Source organism: Oncorhynchus clarkii, chromosome 1 (assembly GCF_045791955.1).
Source record: "Oncorhynchus clarkii lewisi isolate Uvic-CL-2024 chromosome 1, UVic_Ocla_1.0, whole genome shotgun sequence".
NCBI lineage: Eukaryota > Metazoa > Chordata > Actinopteri > Salmoniformes > Salmonidae > Oncorhynchus > Oncorhynchus clarkii.
Genome location: NC_092147.1, coordinates 52,402,484 through 52,419,752, shown reverse-complemented (window position 1 = coordinate 52,419,752; position 17,269 = coordinate 52,402,484). Strand labels below are relative to the sequence as shown.

The 17,269-nt window shown below is 40.8% G+C and overlaps 1 protein-coding gene across 4 annotated transcripts; it reads right to left on the bottom strand.

The window, feature by feature from the left end:
• Nucleotides 1-336: 336 nt before the first annotated feature.
• Nucleotides 337-16,913, bottom strand: LOC139408788 (HMG box-containing protein 1-like). 4 transcript variants are annotated; one of them, XM_071153119.1, is made up of 12 exons: nucleotides 16,883-16,904; nucleotides 15,367-15,538; nucleotides 14,917-15,103; nucleotides 14,483-14,606; nucleotides 12,320-12,431; nucleotides 10,066-10,184; nucleotides 9,739-9,895; nucleotides 9,127-9,271; nucleotides 8,669-8,956; nucleotides 8,228-8,369; nucleotides 7,059-7,124; nucleotides 337-6,337 (listed from the first exon to the last, which is right to left on the bottom strand). In XM_071153119.1, the coding sequence occupies exons 1-11, from the start codon at nucleotides 16,895-16,897 to the stop codon at nucleotides 7,101-7,103; spliced, it is 1,485 nt and encodes a 494-aa protein (XP_071009220.1). In that variant the 5' UTR covers nucleotides 16,898-16,904; the 3' UTR covers nucleotides 337-6,337; nucleotides 7,059-7,100. The 4 variants fall into 4 exon arrangements, with proteins under 4 accessions (XP_071009220.1, XP_071009236.1, XP_071009228.1 ...); XM_071153135.1 differs by having other exon boundaries at nucleotides 3,618-6,337; nucleotides 16,498-16,907; XM_071153127.1 differs by lacking the exon at nucleotides 7,059-7,124 and having other exon boundaries at nucleotides 3,618-6,337; nucleotides 16,883-16,913.
• Between the last annotated feature and the right edge of the window lie 356 nt (nucleotides 16,914-17,269).

Genomic DNA, 17,269 nt, shown 5'->3' with positions numbered 1-17,269 from the left:
ATGATGGGACAAGGACATCCCTGCAGACCAAATCCTCACATATCCCGGACAATGCTGGGCCAATTGTGCGCGCCCCATGGGTCTCCCGGTTGCGGCCGGCTGCGACAGAGCCTGGACTCGAACCCAGAATCTATAGTGGCACAGTTAGCACTGCGATGCAGTACCTTAGACCACTGCACCACTCGGGAGGAAAACCTGAGAGATCTGAGGGAAATCTTCAGCTTTGCTAAGATCATCTTACAAATTATTCATGAAAACTGAGCTGTCCCTCCTACAATTAGCTGGCTACCTCTTAAATGCTCAAGACGTGCAAAAACAAAAGATAGGACAGGTGAATAAGATTGCAAGTTTCAACTTTTATTTAAAATATAGTACAAGGATATTTTGAGTTTGGTGGGGCGTGGACCTGTACATTATCAACAACAAAGCTGTATAAATTCAACACCATGGCAACCTGCAAGCAAAACATCACATGACCTGTACTAGCCTGGGTGCCAGTCTTTTTATGCTGTACTGCCAACTCATTGTCATTCATTGTCATGCCATAGAGCACAAAACAGACTGGCACTCAGGCTAGACCTACTGTATACAGTTTGGCCATGTTTGTGTCAATGTAAAAACTGATAGATCTCTTGAAGATTATTTCGTATGTCATTTTATACACAGGTAACTGCCAAATAAAGGAAACACCAACATCAAGCCTCTAGATTTCAGTCCAAAAATAAATCATAAGAAATAAGGTATCTATATCTGAGAGGAGCAAACTCCAATAAATAAACACATTTTAAACCCATGTTTCGTCAAACTTTTTACAACCTATTTTTTTTTACAGGCCGATACTGGTTTACCTTCAGACGACTCCCCTGAAGCTTGGTTTGAGATCTAAAATGATTGTGGGGGCTGTCTTGTTAGACTTCAGTGCAGCTTTTGACATTATCAATCATAGTCTGCTGCTGGAAAAACGTATGTGTTATGGCTTTATAATGTGGGAAAAGAGTTACTTCTCTAACAGAACTGGGTGTTCTTTAATGGAAGCCTCTCAAATATAATCCAGTTAGAATCAGGAATTCCCCAGGGTAGCTGTTTAGGACCCTTGCTTTTTTACATGTTTTTGACTTTGAGTAAAGCCAGAGTGCCTATGTATGCAGATGACTCAACACTCAACAAAGAGCTGCAGTTAGTTTCAGAGTGGGTGGCAAGGAATAAGTTAGCCCTAAATATTTCTACAACTAAAAGCATTGTATTTGGAACAAAACTCTCACTAAACCCTAAACCTTGAGATGACTGAACTGCTTGGAGTAACCCTAGATTGTAAACTGTCATGGTTAAAACATATTGATACAACAGTAGCTAAGATGGGGAGAAGTCTGTCCATAATAAATTGCTGCTCTGCCTTCTTAACAACACTATCATCAAGGCAAGTCCTACAGGCCCTAGTTTTGTCACACCTTGACTACTGTTCAGTCATACGGTCAGGTGCCACAAAAAAGGACTTTGGAAATGTACAATTGGCTCAGAACAGAGCAGCACGGCTGGCCCTTGGATGTACACAGAGAGCTAATATTAATAATATGCATGTCAAGTCTCTTGTGGCTGAAAGTGGAGGAGAGATTGACTTCATCACTACTTTTATTTATGAGAGGTATTGACATGTTGAATGCACCGAGCTGTCTGTCTAAACTACTGTCACACAGCTTGGATACCCATGCATACCCCATAAGACATGCCACAAGAGGTCTCTTCACAGTCCCCAAGTCCAGAACAGACTATGAGAGGCACACAGTACTACATAGAGTCATGACTACATGGAACTCCTTTCCACATCAAGTAACTCATGCCAGCAGTAAAATTTGATTTAAAAAACATATTAAAAAAACACCTTATGGAACAGCGGGGACTGTGATGCAACACAAACATTGGCGCATACACACATACACATGGATTTAGTACTGTATATATGTGGTAGTGGCCTGAGGGCACACAGTGTGTTGTGAAATCTGTAAATGTATTGTAATGTTTTAAAAATGGTATAAACTGGACCCCAGGAAGAGTAGCTAATAGGGATCCATAATAAATACAAATACACACACACACACACACACACACACACACACACACACACACACACACACACACACACACACACACACACACACACACACACACACACACACACACACACACACCCTTTAAACCCCTATTTCAAAATAATGGGCAACTGGGCATTTTTATACATTACCCTTAGCATGATGTGATGTTTTAATTGCTTAATTAACTCAGGAACCACATATGTGTGGAAGCACCTGCTTTCGATATACTTTGTATCCCTCATTACTCACATGTTTCCTTTATTTTGGCAGTTACCAGTAGCTTCCACTAGCATACATTTAATTGGTTGTACTGTATAAGATTACATATGTACTGTATATAAAGTGCAAAAAGAAATTAAAACACTAAAAGTGAAGGCTTGGGCCTGAAGTGCTGTTTGGATGAGTGTGCAAAACATCCATGTGTAGAAACATACATCATCATCGGCACACGACCAGCTGGTTTAGCAACTAGATGCCTGATTCACACTAAAGGGCTAAGCCAAGCCTGGCCGAGCTGTACTGAGAGGCCTGGTTATACATCTATCACAGTTCCTGAAACCATGCTAGAAAGCACAATGTGAAAATAAAATATCCAAGCCATAATAGTTTGGTTCGACCCTACAGTGTGAATCAGGAAACAGGGTATCTGAGTTATGTTCATTAGAGCAAGGAAGGAAACCTTTCAAAATGTTTTGCAATGGAACAATAACATACGGGTTCTCCTTCAAATACTCATTTCGATGTATCACATATGGGGATTCGCTAGGATCACCAATACTCTTGGAAGGGCCAATAGAAATCATATGTTGGAGACAGAGTGGAAAATGAGATGAGCCCCTCATCTTCTTATAAGGAGCCACTCTCCAAGCCTATGGTCATTCTCGTTCATCTTCCCTGTGAGGACTATTGCTCTCTAGATCTCAGCATGACTGGAGCCCTGTTTCCTGCTTATTTGCTCTGAAGCGAACCGTGTAGGATATTTTTGCTGAGCGTAGTAGTTCTTCAGACCCTGTTGAGAGGTTGAGTACTGAACGAAAGGTTTTTGCTTTGTGTCAATTGCTTTTCTACTTCTCAGTGAATACAGGATTTTTTTTTATGAATACAGGATTTTGAATACTTCTTCCTTCAGATACATTGCCTGCTCTGTCTAGAGAGAGCCCACTTCCCACATCTATCCAGACTGACTTGCTGCACCCTGATAGAAGCAAAGACCCTGTGAGGGCCATGGGAGACCCCATCCCAAAAACGGTGACCACGCCATTTGGGGCGGGAGAGCTGACAAACCAATGAAATAGAGGGATGCCGTATGCTTTTTCAACTATGTTACCTACCCTCCCTTTTCCATCTACACAGAGCAAGGGAATAGGGCCTCCCCCTCATTTTCGAGCCCCTCGATGGCCAGTGACTTTCAGGCAGCAGTTATACCCTACTCACAACCAGTCCTGGCAGGGTTTATGCAGGGTTTATACCCTAGCAAACAAAGCAATTCTCTACTCTCTCGGGGCATAGCTGGTGACATTATTATTATTTTTATTTTTTTACATTTTAAGGAAAGAAATGCAGGTCTTCGACTCTTGAAAAAGAGGGCCAACCTCCTTATGCATGCTTTCTGTTTTACAGAAGTGGTATGACTAAACAGATCGTTTCGTCCTACACTGTGTCTTATGCTCCTTGCAGGACTTTTTTGGACAGAGAGAAGGTCTGGTGGACCAACGCGTCAAACTTGTTGGCCTTCGTTAGCCAATACAGAAAGAACGGGAGAAACTCCCATTGCATAGGCATTGGCTTAATCGGCTTAATCTACCAACCAATCGTCACCCACAACACCTTCCCCTTAACCCTCCCCACTCTTTGCAGTCATGTGATTCTCCAAAATTAAATAATGACAAATACATTACTCAGTAGGTCACTCCCATAAAATTCTATCGTCACTCCCACTAAGGCCAACTTTGAATCGTTGATTCCCAAGGCTTATATTGCGCCGTGCGCAATAGCCTAGGGATGAGGTTACTCAACCTGGGACATGTCTATTGTGCTTAAGATTCTTTCACAGCAGCTACTAGCCGCTGAGAAGCAATATTCCTCCATCTTTTGCTTTTGGCATCCCTAAAGTGAGTGTGTGGACAGTGCTCTACCAGCCACTGTTCACACCCGCATTCTGCCCCAGGGTTTTTCAGGCTAACCCTATACCTAACCCCATCCTTTGGTCCAGGTCGACAATTTATTTTTGTCGCACCTTGGAGCCTATAAGGGCGTTCCTGTTGTTGTCCAGTACACACATTGCACATCTACTTGGATTGAACGAAGGCTCAGGCAAGGGTGTAATGCTTTCAATCATTTGGTTACCACCCTCGAAAGAGACATATCTCATTAAACTGAGATTTGCACACCATGTTTTGGGCTTCCCCTCACTTTGTTATGAAGTTTTTCCCAACAACTTGTTTCTGCAACTTCTTGCATGCGCAAGAAGCCTCGGAGCCTCTTGAGGGTTGCTGATGTTGGGACTACCCTGGCTTCGGTGAGCATGTTTGCGATACGAGAGTTGGCCATATCACCATAGAGTATGTGATACATTGAAATTAGTATTTGAAAGAGAACTTAAGGTTACTTTCGTAACCCTGGTTCTCTGATATAAGTGAGATGTATCACAGCATTTCACTGCTCACAAGAGTGCGAGGAGAAGCATGCTTGAGAATGTCTAGAGGGCAGGAGAGTGGTTCCTTATAAGGAGTTAAGGGGGATCAGCTCCTTCGCCACTCTACCTGTGTCTCCAACAGATGCTTTTGGTTGGTCCTTCTGAGAGTAATAATAATAATAAACAAAAAACTGAGATCAAAACAAGACAATGCGAGACTAGGCAAGGCACACAATTGGCCCAGCTTCGTCCGGGTTTGGCCATCATTGTAAATAAGAATTTGTTCTTAACTGACTTGCGTAGTTAAATAAAGGTTACATTTAAAAAATTGGCCCGGCAGCAATGTTCCAACATCAAGTGGAAAGCGTTCCCAGAAGAGTAGAGGCTGTTATATCAGCAAAGGAGGACCAACTCCATATTAATGCCCATGATTTTGGAATGAGATGTTTGATGAGCAGGTGTCCACATACTTTTGGTCATGTGCTGTATGATACAATGCATGAAAGGCTTTATCAATCTGTGCAATATATTGAGTTGTACAAATATAAGTCAATATGAACTACAGCAGAGGAGAAAAAACACAATTTTAAGGTTCCGTATTAAACCATTTAATAAGGCATTTATAAATTGTGTGGTCACCATTTATTAATCATTACGCCCACATTTATAAACCATTTACTAATAATTAGTAAAGTATTTTTGCAGTCCCTAAAGTGAGCAATATTTATACTTTTTGAATATTTTATAAATATTTTGAGTGACCAGTGTAATTTCTCACAAAAAGATGGACATGCCATTGGTAGACATTCCTGCATGATTAATAAATGATGAGCAAGCGGTTTGTAAATGCCTTATAAATGATTTATTATGGACCCTTAAAATAAAGTGTTACCAAAGCTATTTAAAATCCCCCTTATTTATTTTACAATTAAAAATATAACTTTTGTATCACTGCTCCTCCTTCCTTAACCGAACTTAGCACCACTGGGTCTCAAGTAGGATTCTCAATTTCCAGTAACTCTACCAAAATTCTCAAGTTTTCCAGAATTCCTGGTTGGAGGATTCTGGATTTCTTGCTTATACCCTCCTGATTCTGGGAATCTTTCAACCTGAATTTCTGGAAAACCTGGGGAATCTTTGGAAAGTTACCAGAATTTTGCAACCCTGATCTCAAGGTTTCATGCCTCGAAATATGAAATTACCTGAAGAAATAAAACTGAGCCTTTCCTTTTTTATAGAGGAATAACAAGGCATCTCTTGTCATTTTAAAATGTAAGAAAATATAAGCACGGTTAGTTACACTAGATGACCTGCTTTTTAATATATAGTTCATAGTTGTCGTTTTATCTTGTAGGCCTATCTATAAGGTCTCTTAGTTATAAAAGCAAGTGTATTCAGCATCACAGTTATGTCTCATCAATTTGACAGGTGAGCAGAGAGAGAGAGTAGCCTGGTTCCAGGTCTGTTTGTGCTGTCTTATGGTCCAACGACCATAGTTGGCTATACAGCACAAACAGATCTGGGACCAGGCTAGAGAGGCTAGTGGGGTCGCCTGGTCGGTCTGTTCACCTGGTCGGTCTGTTCACCAGGCCATCTATTGGTGCTGGGACCCCTGAGGAGAGAGAAAGAGAGCGGTGGAGGGTAAAGGCCCAAATGCAGACGTTTTTATGTCAATATCAAATAATTTCTAGGTAACAATTAAGTACCTTACTCTAATAGATTTACATTAAAATTGGCAAAAAATAGCTTAGCAAAAAAACGGTGTTTTGTTTTTTGCTAGGACTGTCTGGGAGTGGTCTGAGTGGGGAAGGGAAAACTGAAAACTAGCTGTTATTGGCAGAGAGTTTTAGAAGTCTTTGTAATTGGCCTATTAACCAATTTACTGCATGGTGATGTCACAATGGAAAGCCGAAACTCCCGCCCATGCAAACCTGCTGATTAGAACATCCTATGTAGATTGTATTTTCAAAAAGAAACCATCAGGAAATAACACTGATCACATGGTTTAACACTTTTACAGTGTTTGTTTAACCAGCTGTTAATATTATACAAAACACAGGAAAACTGAATTTTTTGTGTACTGAGCCTTTAAAGCATGCTCAGAACTTACACACAGCGTTATTATACCTAGAGTGTGCACCTCCTATCTTTCCATTGATAGGCTGCTGTGACATTTTTGGCAATGTGCACTATAGGTTTTATAAATCTGTGACCTTACATCATCATTATTTGTTTTAGCTAAGCCCTGAATTTGGCACAGTTGCCTGGTAAACTATATACCTGGATAATTTCAGTTGGAACTTTATGATCATGCCTATAATAACAGTCCTTACCGTGTTGGTTTAAACCAGAGGGTTTGAATCTCGCTCAGGACCTTATGTCCAGGACAGAAATTGGGCCTTCGAAATAAGAGCAGATCAGTGTCATGCCTATTACACCTTACTGAGTTCTTTATGATAAGCGACCACGTTTACATGCGCACAGTATTCCGGATAGTAGCTCGTAACTCCTATAGAATTATGCATTTCTTGCAGTAAAATGATACCACAAATGTTAATTTTGTCTTGAGAAGAGGAGTGGAGAAATATGATTTATTTATTTCAGCATCTCAGAAAATGTGAATGTGCGTGTAATGTTATCTTTGACACTGTTATGCAAGCAGACAGTATTTCAACAACATAAAATATGTTCCCAAAATGAACTGAAGCCTTATCAGAAAGGTTTCATCGTTTTCACAGCTTTTAATTTCCTTAAAAGCGTTCAAACTGATAGCATTTGTACATTTTGCACAGGACCAATCATTCCACTGTTTTGGAGTTATTGCGTTTTCTTCCCGGTCCCTAAACGAAACAGACAACTTTACCGGTATTAATTAGTTTACTAACACATTCATTCTATCAATGTAAGACATTATTCTGGTGAGCACTACTTTATTTAGTCTTCTTGGGTAACAAGTTATGACAGAAGAGAAGCTGCATGTATCTAACTATACTGTAGTTGACAAACAAATGGTCTACCAAATGTCAGAAATTATAATATGGCCTACCAAATGTCGTAAATTATAAGCAGAAAGTTGTCTAAATTAGGAGTGAAAGTAGCCAGTAGGCTATATGGTCCAGTACGGAGTATCAGCTAAATGTATTATTATGGAATTATGGTGTATCGAACTGCGAAGGTAGCCTACTTTTTGAAGTGATTTGTTTGACAATCAGATGAAAACATCATCACACAACACCCATGATATGCAAAATTGAGCCTACACAGACCGCAAAAAACAACCGTAAATGGGATAAGATGTTTACATGCCACAGTATCCAGTCTAAGATCAGCATATATCCCAGGCATCTTATCCGGCTTTCCTACAGCCAGGATAAAAGCTTTTTGGGTTATTGTAAACCGGATATGATGTTTGTGTGTCAACTCGAAAACTGAATACTTGAGTATCCAGAATAATAAGGGAATATTGGTCTGCATGTAAACATGGTCACTGTGATCAACTTACTGAGTTGGTTCTCTTGCGTTTCCAGCAGTCAGGGTTGAGTCTCTTCTGCTCGTCAGCCAGAGCCTTGGCCTCCATGGTGTACATCCTCCTCTCCTCGTTCTTCATCTTCTTCCACTTATCACCCAGGATTACACTGATGGCTCTGTATAGGGACACAAGGACATACTATAATTTATACCATAATTCATTAATTAATTCAGTCACTCATGTGTGTGGAACTTTATTAATTACTGTGAGAGACAACACTCTTTTCTCTGCTACTGTAATCCTACCTGTGGCTCTGGTCTAAAGCAATAATCTACTCAGAGACGTTCCTAACATAGAGATCCTTTCATTTTGTAAACAATTTGTCAGAACAGGACGGATGTACTACTGACCATCCCCCCCAGAAAATTATGTTTTACACACATGCACACACACACGTTTGGTCTGCCTACCCACCTGTTATCCTTCCCAGGGTACATCTGTGTGTACTCCAACCTGTACTTCTTAGCGAAGAGCATGAAGGCGTTCATTGGCCGCTTGCATTTGGTGGGTGTGGCCCCGCCAGGGGCTGTCCCTGAGGTATTGCTCCTGTTTGATTTGCTGGTGGAGGAGGGGTGGAAGGAACTGGAGAGTTTCTCTGGGTCAGGGGAGACAGCGCCACTGCTGGACTGGGAGGTCCTACGCTGCCTGGCCATGCTGCTCAGCACATAGACAGCTGAAGAGTCCAGAGGGGTGAAGTCATAACTGGAGAGGGATATGAAGAGATAGGGAAGATTAACACAATTTATATCATTTCACTAAAATCTTATCTACTGTGTCATACTGAGGCATTGATATTGTCTGAATAAACTAAGCCCTGGGGAGCATATACCAGTGTGCAGACATTTTTGTTTAACATTGGTATTATTCTGTACCTCCTGAAGGTGTCGAAGACAACAGAGTCGTCACAGTTTATGGAGTCTCTGTGGCCTGGAGGAAGACATAGGTCCCCCACCTGCATCTCATAGCAGGGGATACCGTGCTGCACCACCGTCAGGCTGGGATAGAACGAGGACCAGCCTGGGACAGGAAGAGACATGGAATTGTAAACATTTTTTTTAAATACACAAAAAATATGTACATCTGGCCTGTACTATAAAGCCCTATCACCATACAGTCTCAAAGATTATCCTACCAATAGGCCATTGAACATCAAGAGCTGAACATTTGCTTAATCAATCTGATGATAGGGGCGGCAGGGTAGCCTAGTGGTTGGAGATTTGGACTAGTAACCGAAAGTTTGCAACTTCAAATCCCCGAGCTGACAAGGTACAAATCTGTCGTTAACCCACTGTTCCTAGGCCATCATTGAAAATAAGAATTTGTTCTTAACTGACTTGCCTAGTTAAATTAAGGTAAATAAAATATCTAGGATTTCAGACTAATACCGCCTGCATTTATCATTTTGCACGCAGTTCCAGTTTGCCATGTTCCCTTAACTGATTCAGTTATCTTGTTAACAATTCAAAGACATTTTGTTCTTTTACCTTTGTTTTTCACAAAAAAGGGGTGATCAAATCTGCACTCTGCCGTTAAGAGGCCATCTTCTGGCGAGCCGGGGTCAAAGGTGAGTTTGAGGACAGCCTGGCCGTACGACACGTTCTCCTCGTGGGCCACTAGCTTCAGACCTTCCGAACCGTAGCTCTGTAAATCAATCAACATCCAGAGAAAAAAATGTGAGAGGGAGTCTAGCCAATCATATCAGATCTGGCGATTAGCAAGGGCATGTTCATAAGGCATCAAACGGAAGAAAACAAACAAACAGGGAGGGATTAGCTGGATTATTTTTTTGTTGCTGTAAAACATTTTGCTACCTTTCGGGCAGTGGACGGCATTATTCTCTCATCATCATCTGACTCGTCATCAGAGTCTCCCAGGTCCTCAGCCTCTTGCCACTCCTTGTTAGAACCCCTGTGGAACCGCAACCGGGTGCCTGAATAGGAGGATAACAGCAAAACATTTAGTCAAATAGAGTAAGTAGAGAGAGAGAGACAGAAATTTCTTCTTGCCTTGAGACTTGACTTTTGATGCTTCTTATTGATACATCCTTACTTACCAAGAAGTACAAACCGTATTTGCCTGTCATACTGCTGTCTAAACACCAGAGGCTGATATTTCCCTATGAATTTATGTTCACTCTGGATTAAGTTAGCAACTCACACAGAGGAAACACAGGCTTAAAAAAAAGAATATATTTAATATAACACTTTTCATTACAGAGTTATCTCAGCTCAACTGAACATTAAACATGAAATAAAGGGACTTTGGAACAATGGTTTCCGTCAGCCACAATGGTGGTCAAGACGATAGATGGAATATGAAAATGTATGTCATTTTTGTTTTGTTATTTTTTTAGGTTATTGGTTAGGTTGATGACGTTATTACGAAAACATTGTAATGTGAAGAGTTTTCCTAGTATATGTTTGATGTTTATTTATTTACCTTTAGGCAAGTCAGTTAAGAACAAATTCTTATTTTCAATGACAGCCTAGGAACAGTGGGTTAACTGCCTGTTCAGGGGCAGAACAACAGATTTGTACCTTGTCAGCTCGGGGGTTTGAACTTGCAACCTTCTGGTTACTAGTCCATCGCTCTAACCACTAGGCTACGCTGCCGCCCCATTGTATGTTGTATGGAAAATATCCAAATCAAAGAGAATGTTTCGGGGAAGATTAAATGTTAAGTTAGTTGTCTAAAATTGGATTTGAATCAAATCTAGACCTTGCCTCATTAACTTGGTACGCCCAGAAAATTGCCCTAAAGGCGGTTACGCCCACTTCTGACCCAAGGGTATAAAAGCTGTGAGTATAGAATTTACAGGAAGACTACCTGACCCAAGCTGCAGCAAGGTCTAAAAAGTCAACAAACCCAGAACAAATCATTTTCTACCCAAGCTACGGATGAGTAGCTGTGTCTAAGCAGGTGAATTCAAGTCGAACCACCTAGCCTCCATCTCCCATCGAATCGTGGTATCTAAAGGGTTTCATTCCTATGCTGTGAGCTCTGAGCTACAGAGCTGTCTGTCCTCAGAAGACCCCTTCCAGAGCAAAGGGTGAGGGAACAGACTCCTAAGCCAAAAGGACACTGACATCGGGAGGACAGTCAGAGAGGTGCGCCGGAGTAGTGCGTCATCGAGCAGCCTGGACGGTCCACACAGAGAATCCTCGGAGATCATCCCCACGTAATTACATCATTATATTCTGACCCATAAGAGCGACAGTTTGGGGCAAGGCTAGGTTTAGAATAGCATAACTGACAAATTCACCCAAATGTATATTTCTCGTGTACTTTCTTTTTTCTCTCTCTTGAAATCCCCATTGTGGGTAACACACGCCATAGTGTGTTGGCCCATTATACTAAGTTCTAATCAATAGCCGATAATGTGTTTTGTCTATGTGTATCTTTTATTATAATTTTAGCTTTTTAGTAAATAAATATTCAACTAAGATTGGTGTGGTACAAACTCATTGGTGAGACCCGGGTCCGTGCAGATTCACGGGCTATACAACTTTCAGAACGAGATTGGTAGAGGCAACTGGTTAATTAGCGGCTGTTGTAAAAATCGATATTCTGATATTCTTTGAGTTAATTCGGGAAATAGAAACTCAATAAAAACTAGTTTTCCCATGGTGCCCCAGGTTAATGAGTTAATCATTGCTTGATTCAGTTAATCACGCAATTAGAAACTTTAATCATTCGATGAACAACAGTCGTCACATTAACTAATACAACGTCACGACACAGTGGACAGGTGGATGGCCTAGCCATTGACTGTAAGGCAGATGTTTCCAGCACTGATGACCTGCTTGGGTGTCCCAATAAGCATAGCCTCAATCTTGCTACTGATCAACTGGAGGAAGTTCTCTTTCATCCATGCCATGCCACATATCTGTGATATGCTGCCTGATACAGACCTGAATCCAGACTGCACAGCCACTTGTTATCAATGTGTTAGCTAGGCTTTTTCCACAAGTAAAAGGTAAATGCACTCAAGGCCATAATTCTAGGAAAAGCTTATCAATTTCTCTCTGTGTATGTGTGTGTGTGCGCGCCTGCGTGCGTCCATACCTTTCAGGAAACAGTGCCAGGCAGTTAAGGGCCAGGAGTTAGACCAACCCATGTCCTCATCATCAGAGAATGATGACATAGAGAACACACCAGACTCTGACTCACTGCTGGCCTGAATGGGGGATGTTCAAACAAAGAGAAACATATTACAAAACAGTTGAATAGCACGTCATAAATTGCAGTTGTTGTCGCAAAGTTATAGAACAGTTACAGTGCCTTGCGAAAGTATTCAGCCCCCTTGAACTTTGCGACCTTTTGCCACATTTCAGGCTTCAAACATAAAGATATAAAACTGTATTTTTTTGTGAAGAATCAACAACAAGTGGGACACAATCATGAAGTGGAACGACATTTATTGGATATTTCAAACTTTTTTAACAAATCAAAAACTGAAAAATTGGGCGTGCAAAATTATTCAGCCCCTTTACTTTCAGTGCAGCAAACTCTCTCCAGAAGTTCAGTGAGGATCTCTGAATGATCCAATGTTGACCTAAATGACTAATGATGATAAATACAATCCACCTGTGTGTAATCAAGTCTCCGTATAAATGCACCTGCACTGTGATAGTCTCAGAGGTCCGTTAAAAGCGCAGAGAGCATCATGAAGAACAAGGAACACACCAGGCAGGTCCGAGATACTGTTGTGAAGAAGTTTAAAGCCGGATTTGGATACAAAAAGATTTCCCAAGCTTTAAACATCCCAAGGAGCACTGTGCAAGCGATAATATTGAAATGGAAGGAGTATCAGACCACTGCAAATCTACCAAGACCGGGCCGTCCCTCTAAACTTTCAGCTCATACAAGGAGAAGACTGATCAGAGATGCAGCCAAGAGGCCCATGATCACTCTGGATGAACTGCAGAGATCTACAGCTGAGGTGGGAGACTCTGTCCATAGGACAACAATCAGTCATATATTGCACAAATCTGGCCTTTATGGAAGAGTGGCAAGAAGAAAGCCATTTCTTAAAGATATCCATAAAAAGTGTCGTTTAAAGTTTGCCACAAGCCACCTGGGAGACACACCAAACATGTGGAAGAAGGTGCTCTGGTCAGATGAAACCAAAATTGAACTTTTTGGCAACAATGCAAAACGTTATGTTTGGCGTAAAAGCAACACAGCTGAACACACCATCCCCACTGTCAAACATGGTGGTGGCAGCATCATGGTTTGGGCCTGCTTTTCTTCAGCAGGGACAGGGAAGATGGTTTTAATTGATGGGAAGATGGATGGAGCCAAATACAGGACCCTTCTGGAAGAAAACCTGATGGAGTCTGCAAAAGACCTGAGACTGGGGCGGAGATTTGTCTTCCAACAAGACAATGATCCAAAACATAAAGCAAAATCTACAATGGAATGGTTCAAAAATAAACATATCCAGGTGTTAGAATGGCCAAGTCAAAGTCCAGACCTGAATCCAATCGAGAATCTGTGGAAAGAACTGAAAACTGCTGTTCACAAATGCTCTCCATCCAACCTCACTGAGCTCGAGCTGTTTTGCAAGGAGGAATGGGAAAAAATGTCAGTCTCTCGATGTGCAAAACTGATAGAGACATACCCCAAGCGACTTACAGCTGTAATCGCAGCAAAAGGTGGCGCTACAAAGTATTAACTTAAGGGGGCTGAATAATTTTGCACGCCCAATTTTTCAGTTTTGGATTTGTTAAAAAAGTTTGAAATATCCAATAAATGTCGTTCCACTTCATGATTGTGTCCCACTTGTTGTTGATTCCTCACAAAAAAATACAGTTTTATATCTTTATGTTTGAAGCCTGAAATGTGGCAAAAGGTCGCAAAGTTCAAGGGGGCCGAATACTTTCGCAAGGCACTGTACATTGCCCTGAATGAAGCATGCCCATCAGGGTTGGCCAAAGCCACTTCAATTCAGTTCATCAAGGAAATTCCTAAATGAATTTCCAATCCATAGATAGAACATTTGAATTTCAGTGAGGGATTTCAGTTTACTTCCTGAATTGACTAAACTAAAATGGAATTGACCACAATGAACACAAATGGTCATACATAATCTTGTAGTAAATAGTCTAGGTGACGTGACACGTACAAAAACCTTTTATTCATTCATTCAGTATAGAAGTGGAGAGGGTGATAGGGTCCACACACAGGAAATGGTTGAACTGAAAGGTAAATGGTGAAAGGTCGTACTCTGACACGTCTGCTGCGCTCCCTAAGGTGACCCCTAGAGGGGCTGGGTGCACTGCTAGCCAGGGGAGGTCGGGCGTAAGAATGTAAACTACGACTGGTGGCAAAGATGTGCATAGGAGACGACCTGATGAGAGGAATAAAGAGAAATACATATCAATCATCAATACATTAACAATCTAACACCATCACTTTGCCCGTCCATGAGACGACCTGATAAGGAGAAATACAGATATACATATCAAATTCGACATATCAAACATAAACCTAATGCTTTGTTGATGTGTGGCTCTATCTGTGTGTCTGTCTGTGTGTGTATGTGTGTGTGTGTACCACGTGCCTTTGTGTGACATGCATGTGTATTGTGTACCACGTGTGTGTATGCTACAGTAAATGAGTGTGCATATGCGTTGTCAACCCCTAAACACAACAGGTACCTCTTGATGGGAGGAGGCTCCTGCAGTAGGGGGCTCTGAGGGCTGGTGGCGATGTTAGCTAGCTCAGTCAGCCAATTGGTGTGAGGGTAACCAGCTATACAGTCCTGATGTGACACCCCAGTTCCCACATGGAACAGCACCAGAGAGGACTGGCTCTCCTCTACCTCCTGCAGCTCTGGCAGGTCATCTGGAGCGGGAGGGGAGTGAGGTTGGTCAGGGTTGTGCTTATAAGTGTTCAGAATATAATTAAATAGAACATTCCTGTCCTTTATGGTAACACTTTACATTGCAGTCTTATACCTGTATACTGTGTGTGTGTGTGTGTGTGTGTGTGTGTGTGTGTGTGTGTGTGTGTGTGTGTGTGTGTGTGTGTGTGTGTGTGTGTGTGTGTGTGTGTGTGTGTGTGTGTGTGTGTGTGTGTAGACCTATTACATAATAGCAGATATTTACCATACTCCATGGGAGTAGGGGGGCAGCCAGGTGATGAGGACAGAGCCTCATTGCATTTCAGAAGATCAAAAGAGTCTTCCATTCTATTTGCATCCATCTTGTTTTCCTCAACTTGTTCAGTCTTATTAACTTCCCATAACATATTGTCAGCTGGAAAGTCTGTAGACAGCCACTGGAGACAACGATAAATTACAATTTCAGAATCTGACCACAACAGGTATAAAACATACAAAATTCCGAATTAATATTATTTGAATTATTTGGTTAAACGCTAGGCCTATGTAATTTATGTTTGCATTGAATATTAATAGGTGAATAATAAAAAGCACTGGTTAAAAAGCATAGTTGACTGCATTATTCTACAATTACGAATCCCATTTCCTGTGGCAATAACACATTATGGCCATAATAAATCAAATCAAATCTACAGGTCATTACATAGGGGATAAAATGCCTCCATATAACAAAGTCCTTTGTCTGTGTAGACTAGATAAAGAACAGTCATGTGATCATATGCGTGCAGCCGTTGTTTATAAACTTTAGGAACTTCGCGCACGCGCACCAGAGCTCATTCATTCATAACTGCATAACAAGCACTGGTCAATAACGCTGTTATGATCATACAAAAATTCACAAAATATCGAGAGAAAATAGCAATATTATTTCATAGATAAAGGCGAATTGAGAAATATCAACGTGGCATGCCACCTAGTCTGAGCAATGTAGGCTACATTATAAAGGATCAGCTGAAGACAATAACAAGCTTTCTGCTTCGTAGCTGTGGCCAAATGAAATGTAGCCATTTTTTTTAGGTTATCGTAGAAACTTAAATTGTAAAGTTAAGATTCTATCTAATGTTAGGCTTTATTATATTTATTTATTTATTCTAGATATGGCTTTCTAGATATCCGATAACTAATCTTGCGCAATTTATTTCTTGACATTTTTATTCTTGGAAAACTAGCTAAAACATAGAATGACACTTATTACTCTTAGAAATGTGAAACGTTAACATAGCCTATAGCCAACTGTCCAATTACTTTTTTCTATAATGCAATATGTTATTGTGTTGAGTGCTGTCACAAGGGAATAAGCTTTCTTGTCTAATAGTTAGAAAATAACCAAGCTCACTTGTAAACAAAAGAATGTCAACAAGTTCAGACACGACACCGCTTGCGCCCCACTGTTCGAGATTGTCAAATGAATGAACCGAAAATGTACATCGAGTCCGAAGTTTTTTCCCGAAACATTGTTTTACTACCTTTAAAGCAGGCTGTATTTGTCACTATATTGATATATAGCTAGCAAGCTGCTAGCCTAGCAAGCTAATGTTACAACCAAAATAACAAACATAACAATGAACAAAATATCTCTAGAATAAATTGTCAATCGACATCGAACGGTCGAATGACAACTGTCCCACTCCACCAAACTATACGCGCTGAATAAAGAAAATTACACTGCTTATTTCTCAAGATTAGTTAGACGTTTGTTTCTTAGAAATCTGTTATTTTACCAAACCTGTCGCCATCAAGTAACTCTCTGGCTTCATTGAAGGGGTAGGAATACTTCCAAAACCGGTCATCTATTGGTGGATAAAAACGTCAGTAAAGTTAATCTCTAATCGTTATTGGTGGGTTCATGACGGCAATAAAAGGGCCTGGTTTGGTTTGTTAATCAAACGCCCATTGGCTGAATGTGCACGTCCGTTATTTCCCAGAAACAGATGATTGGTCATAACAAGGAGAATACAATATTAATCCTTTGTTATTGAAACTCACAGGAATGTTCTTATATTATCTCTGTTGAATAACAGTGAAATATCAACATTGTCTGAACTCATTTTAACAAAGTTAAAGTTTAACAAAGTTAAACAATGTTATGAAGACATCCAAATACAGTA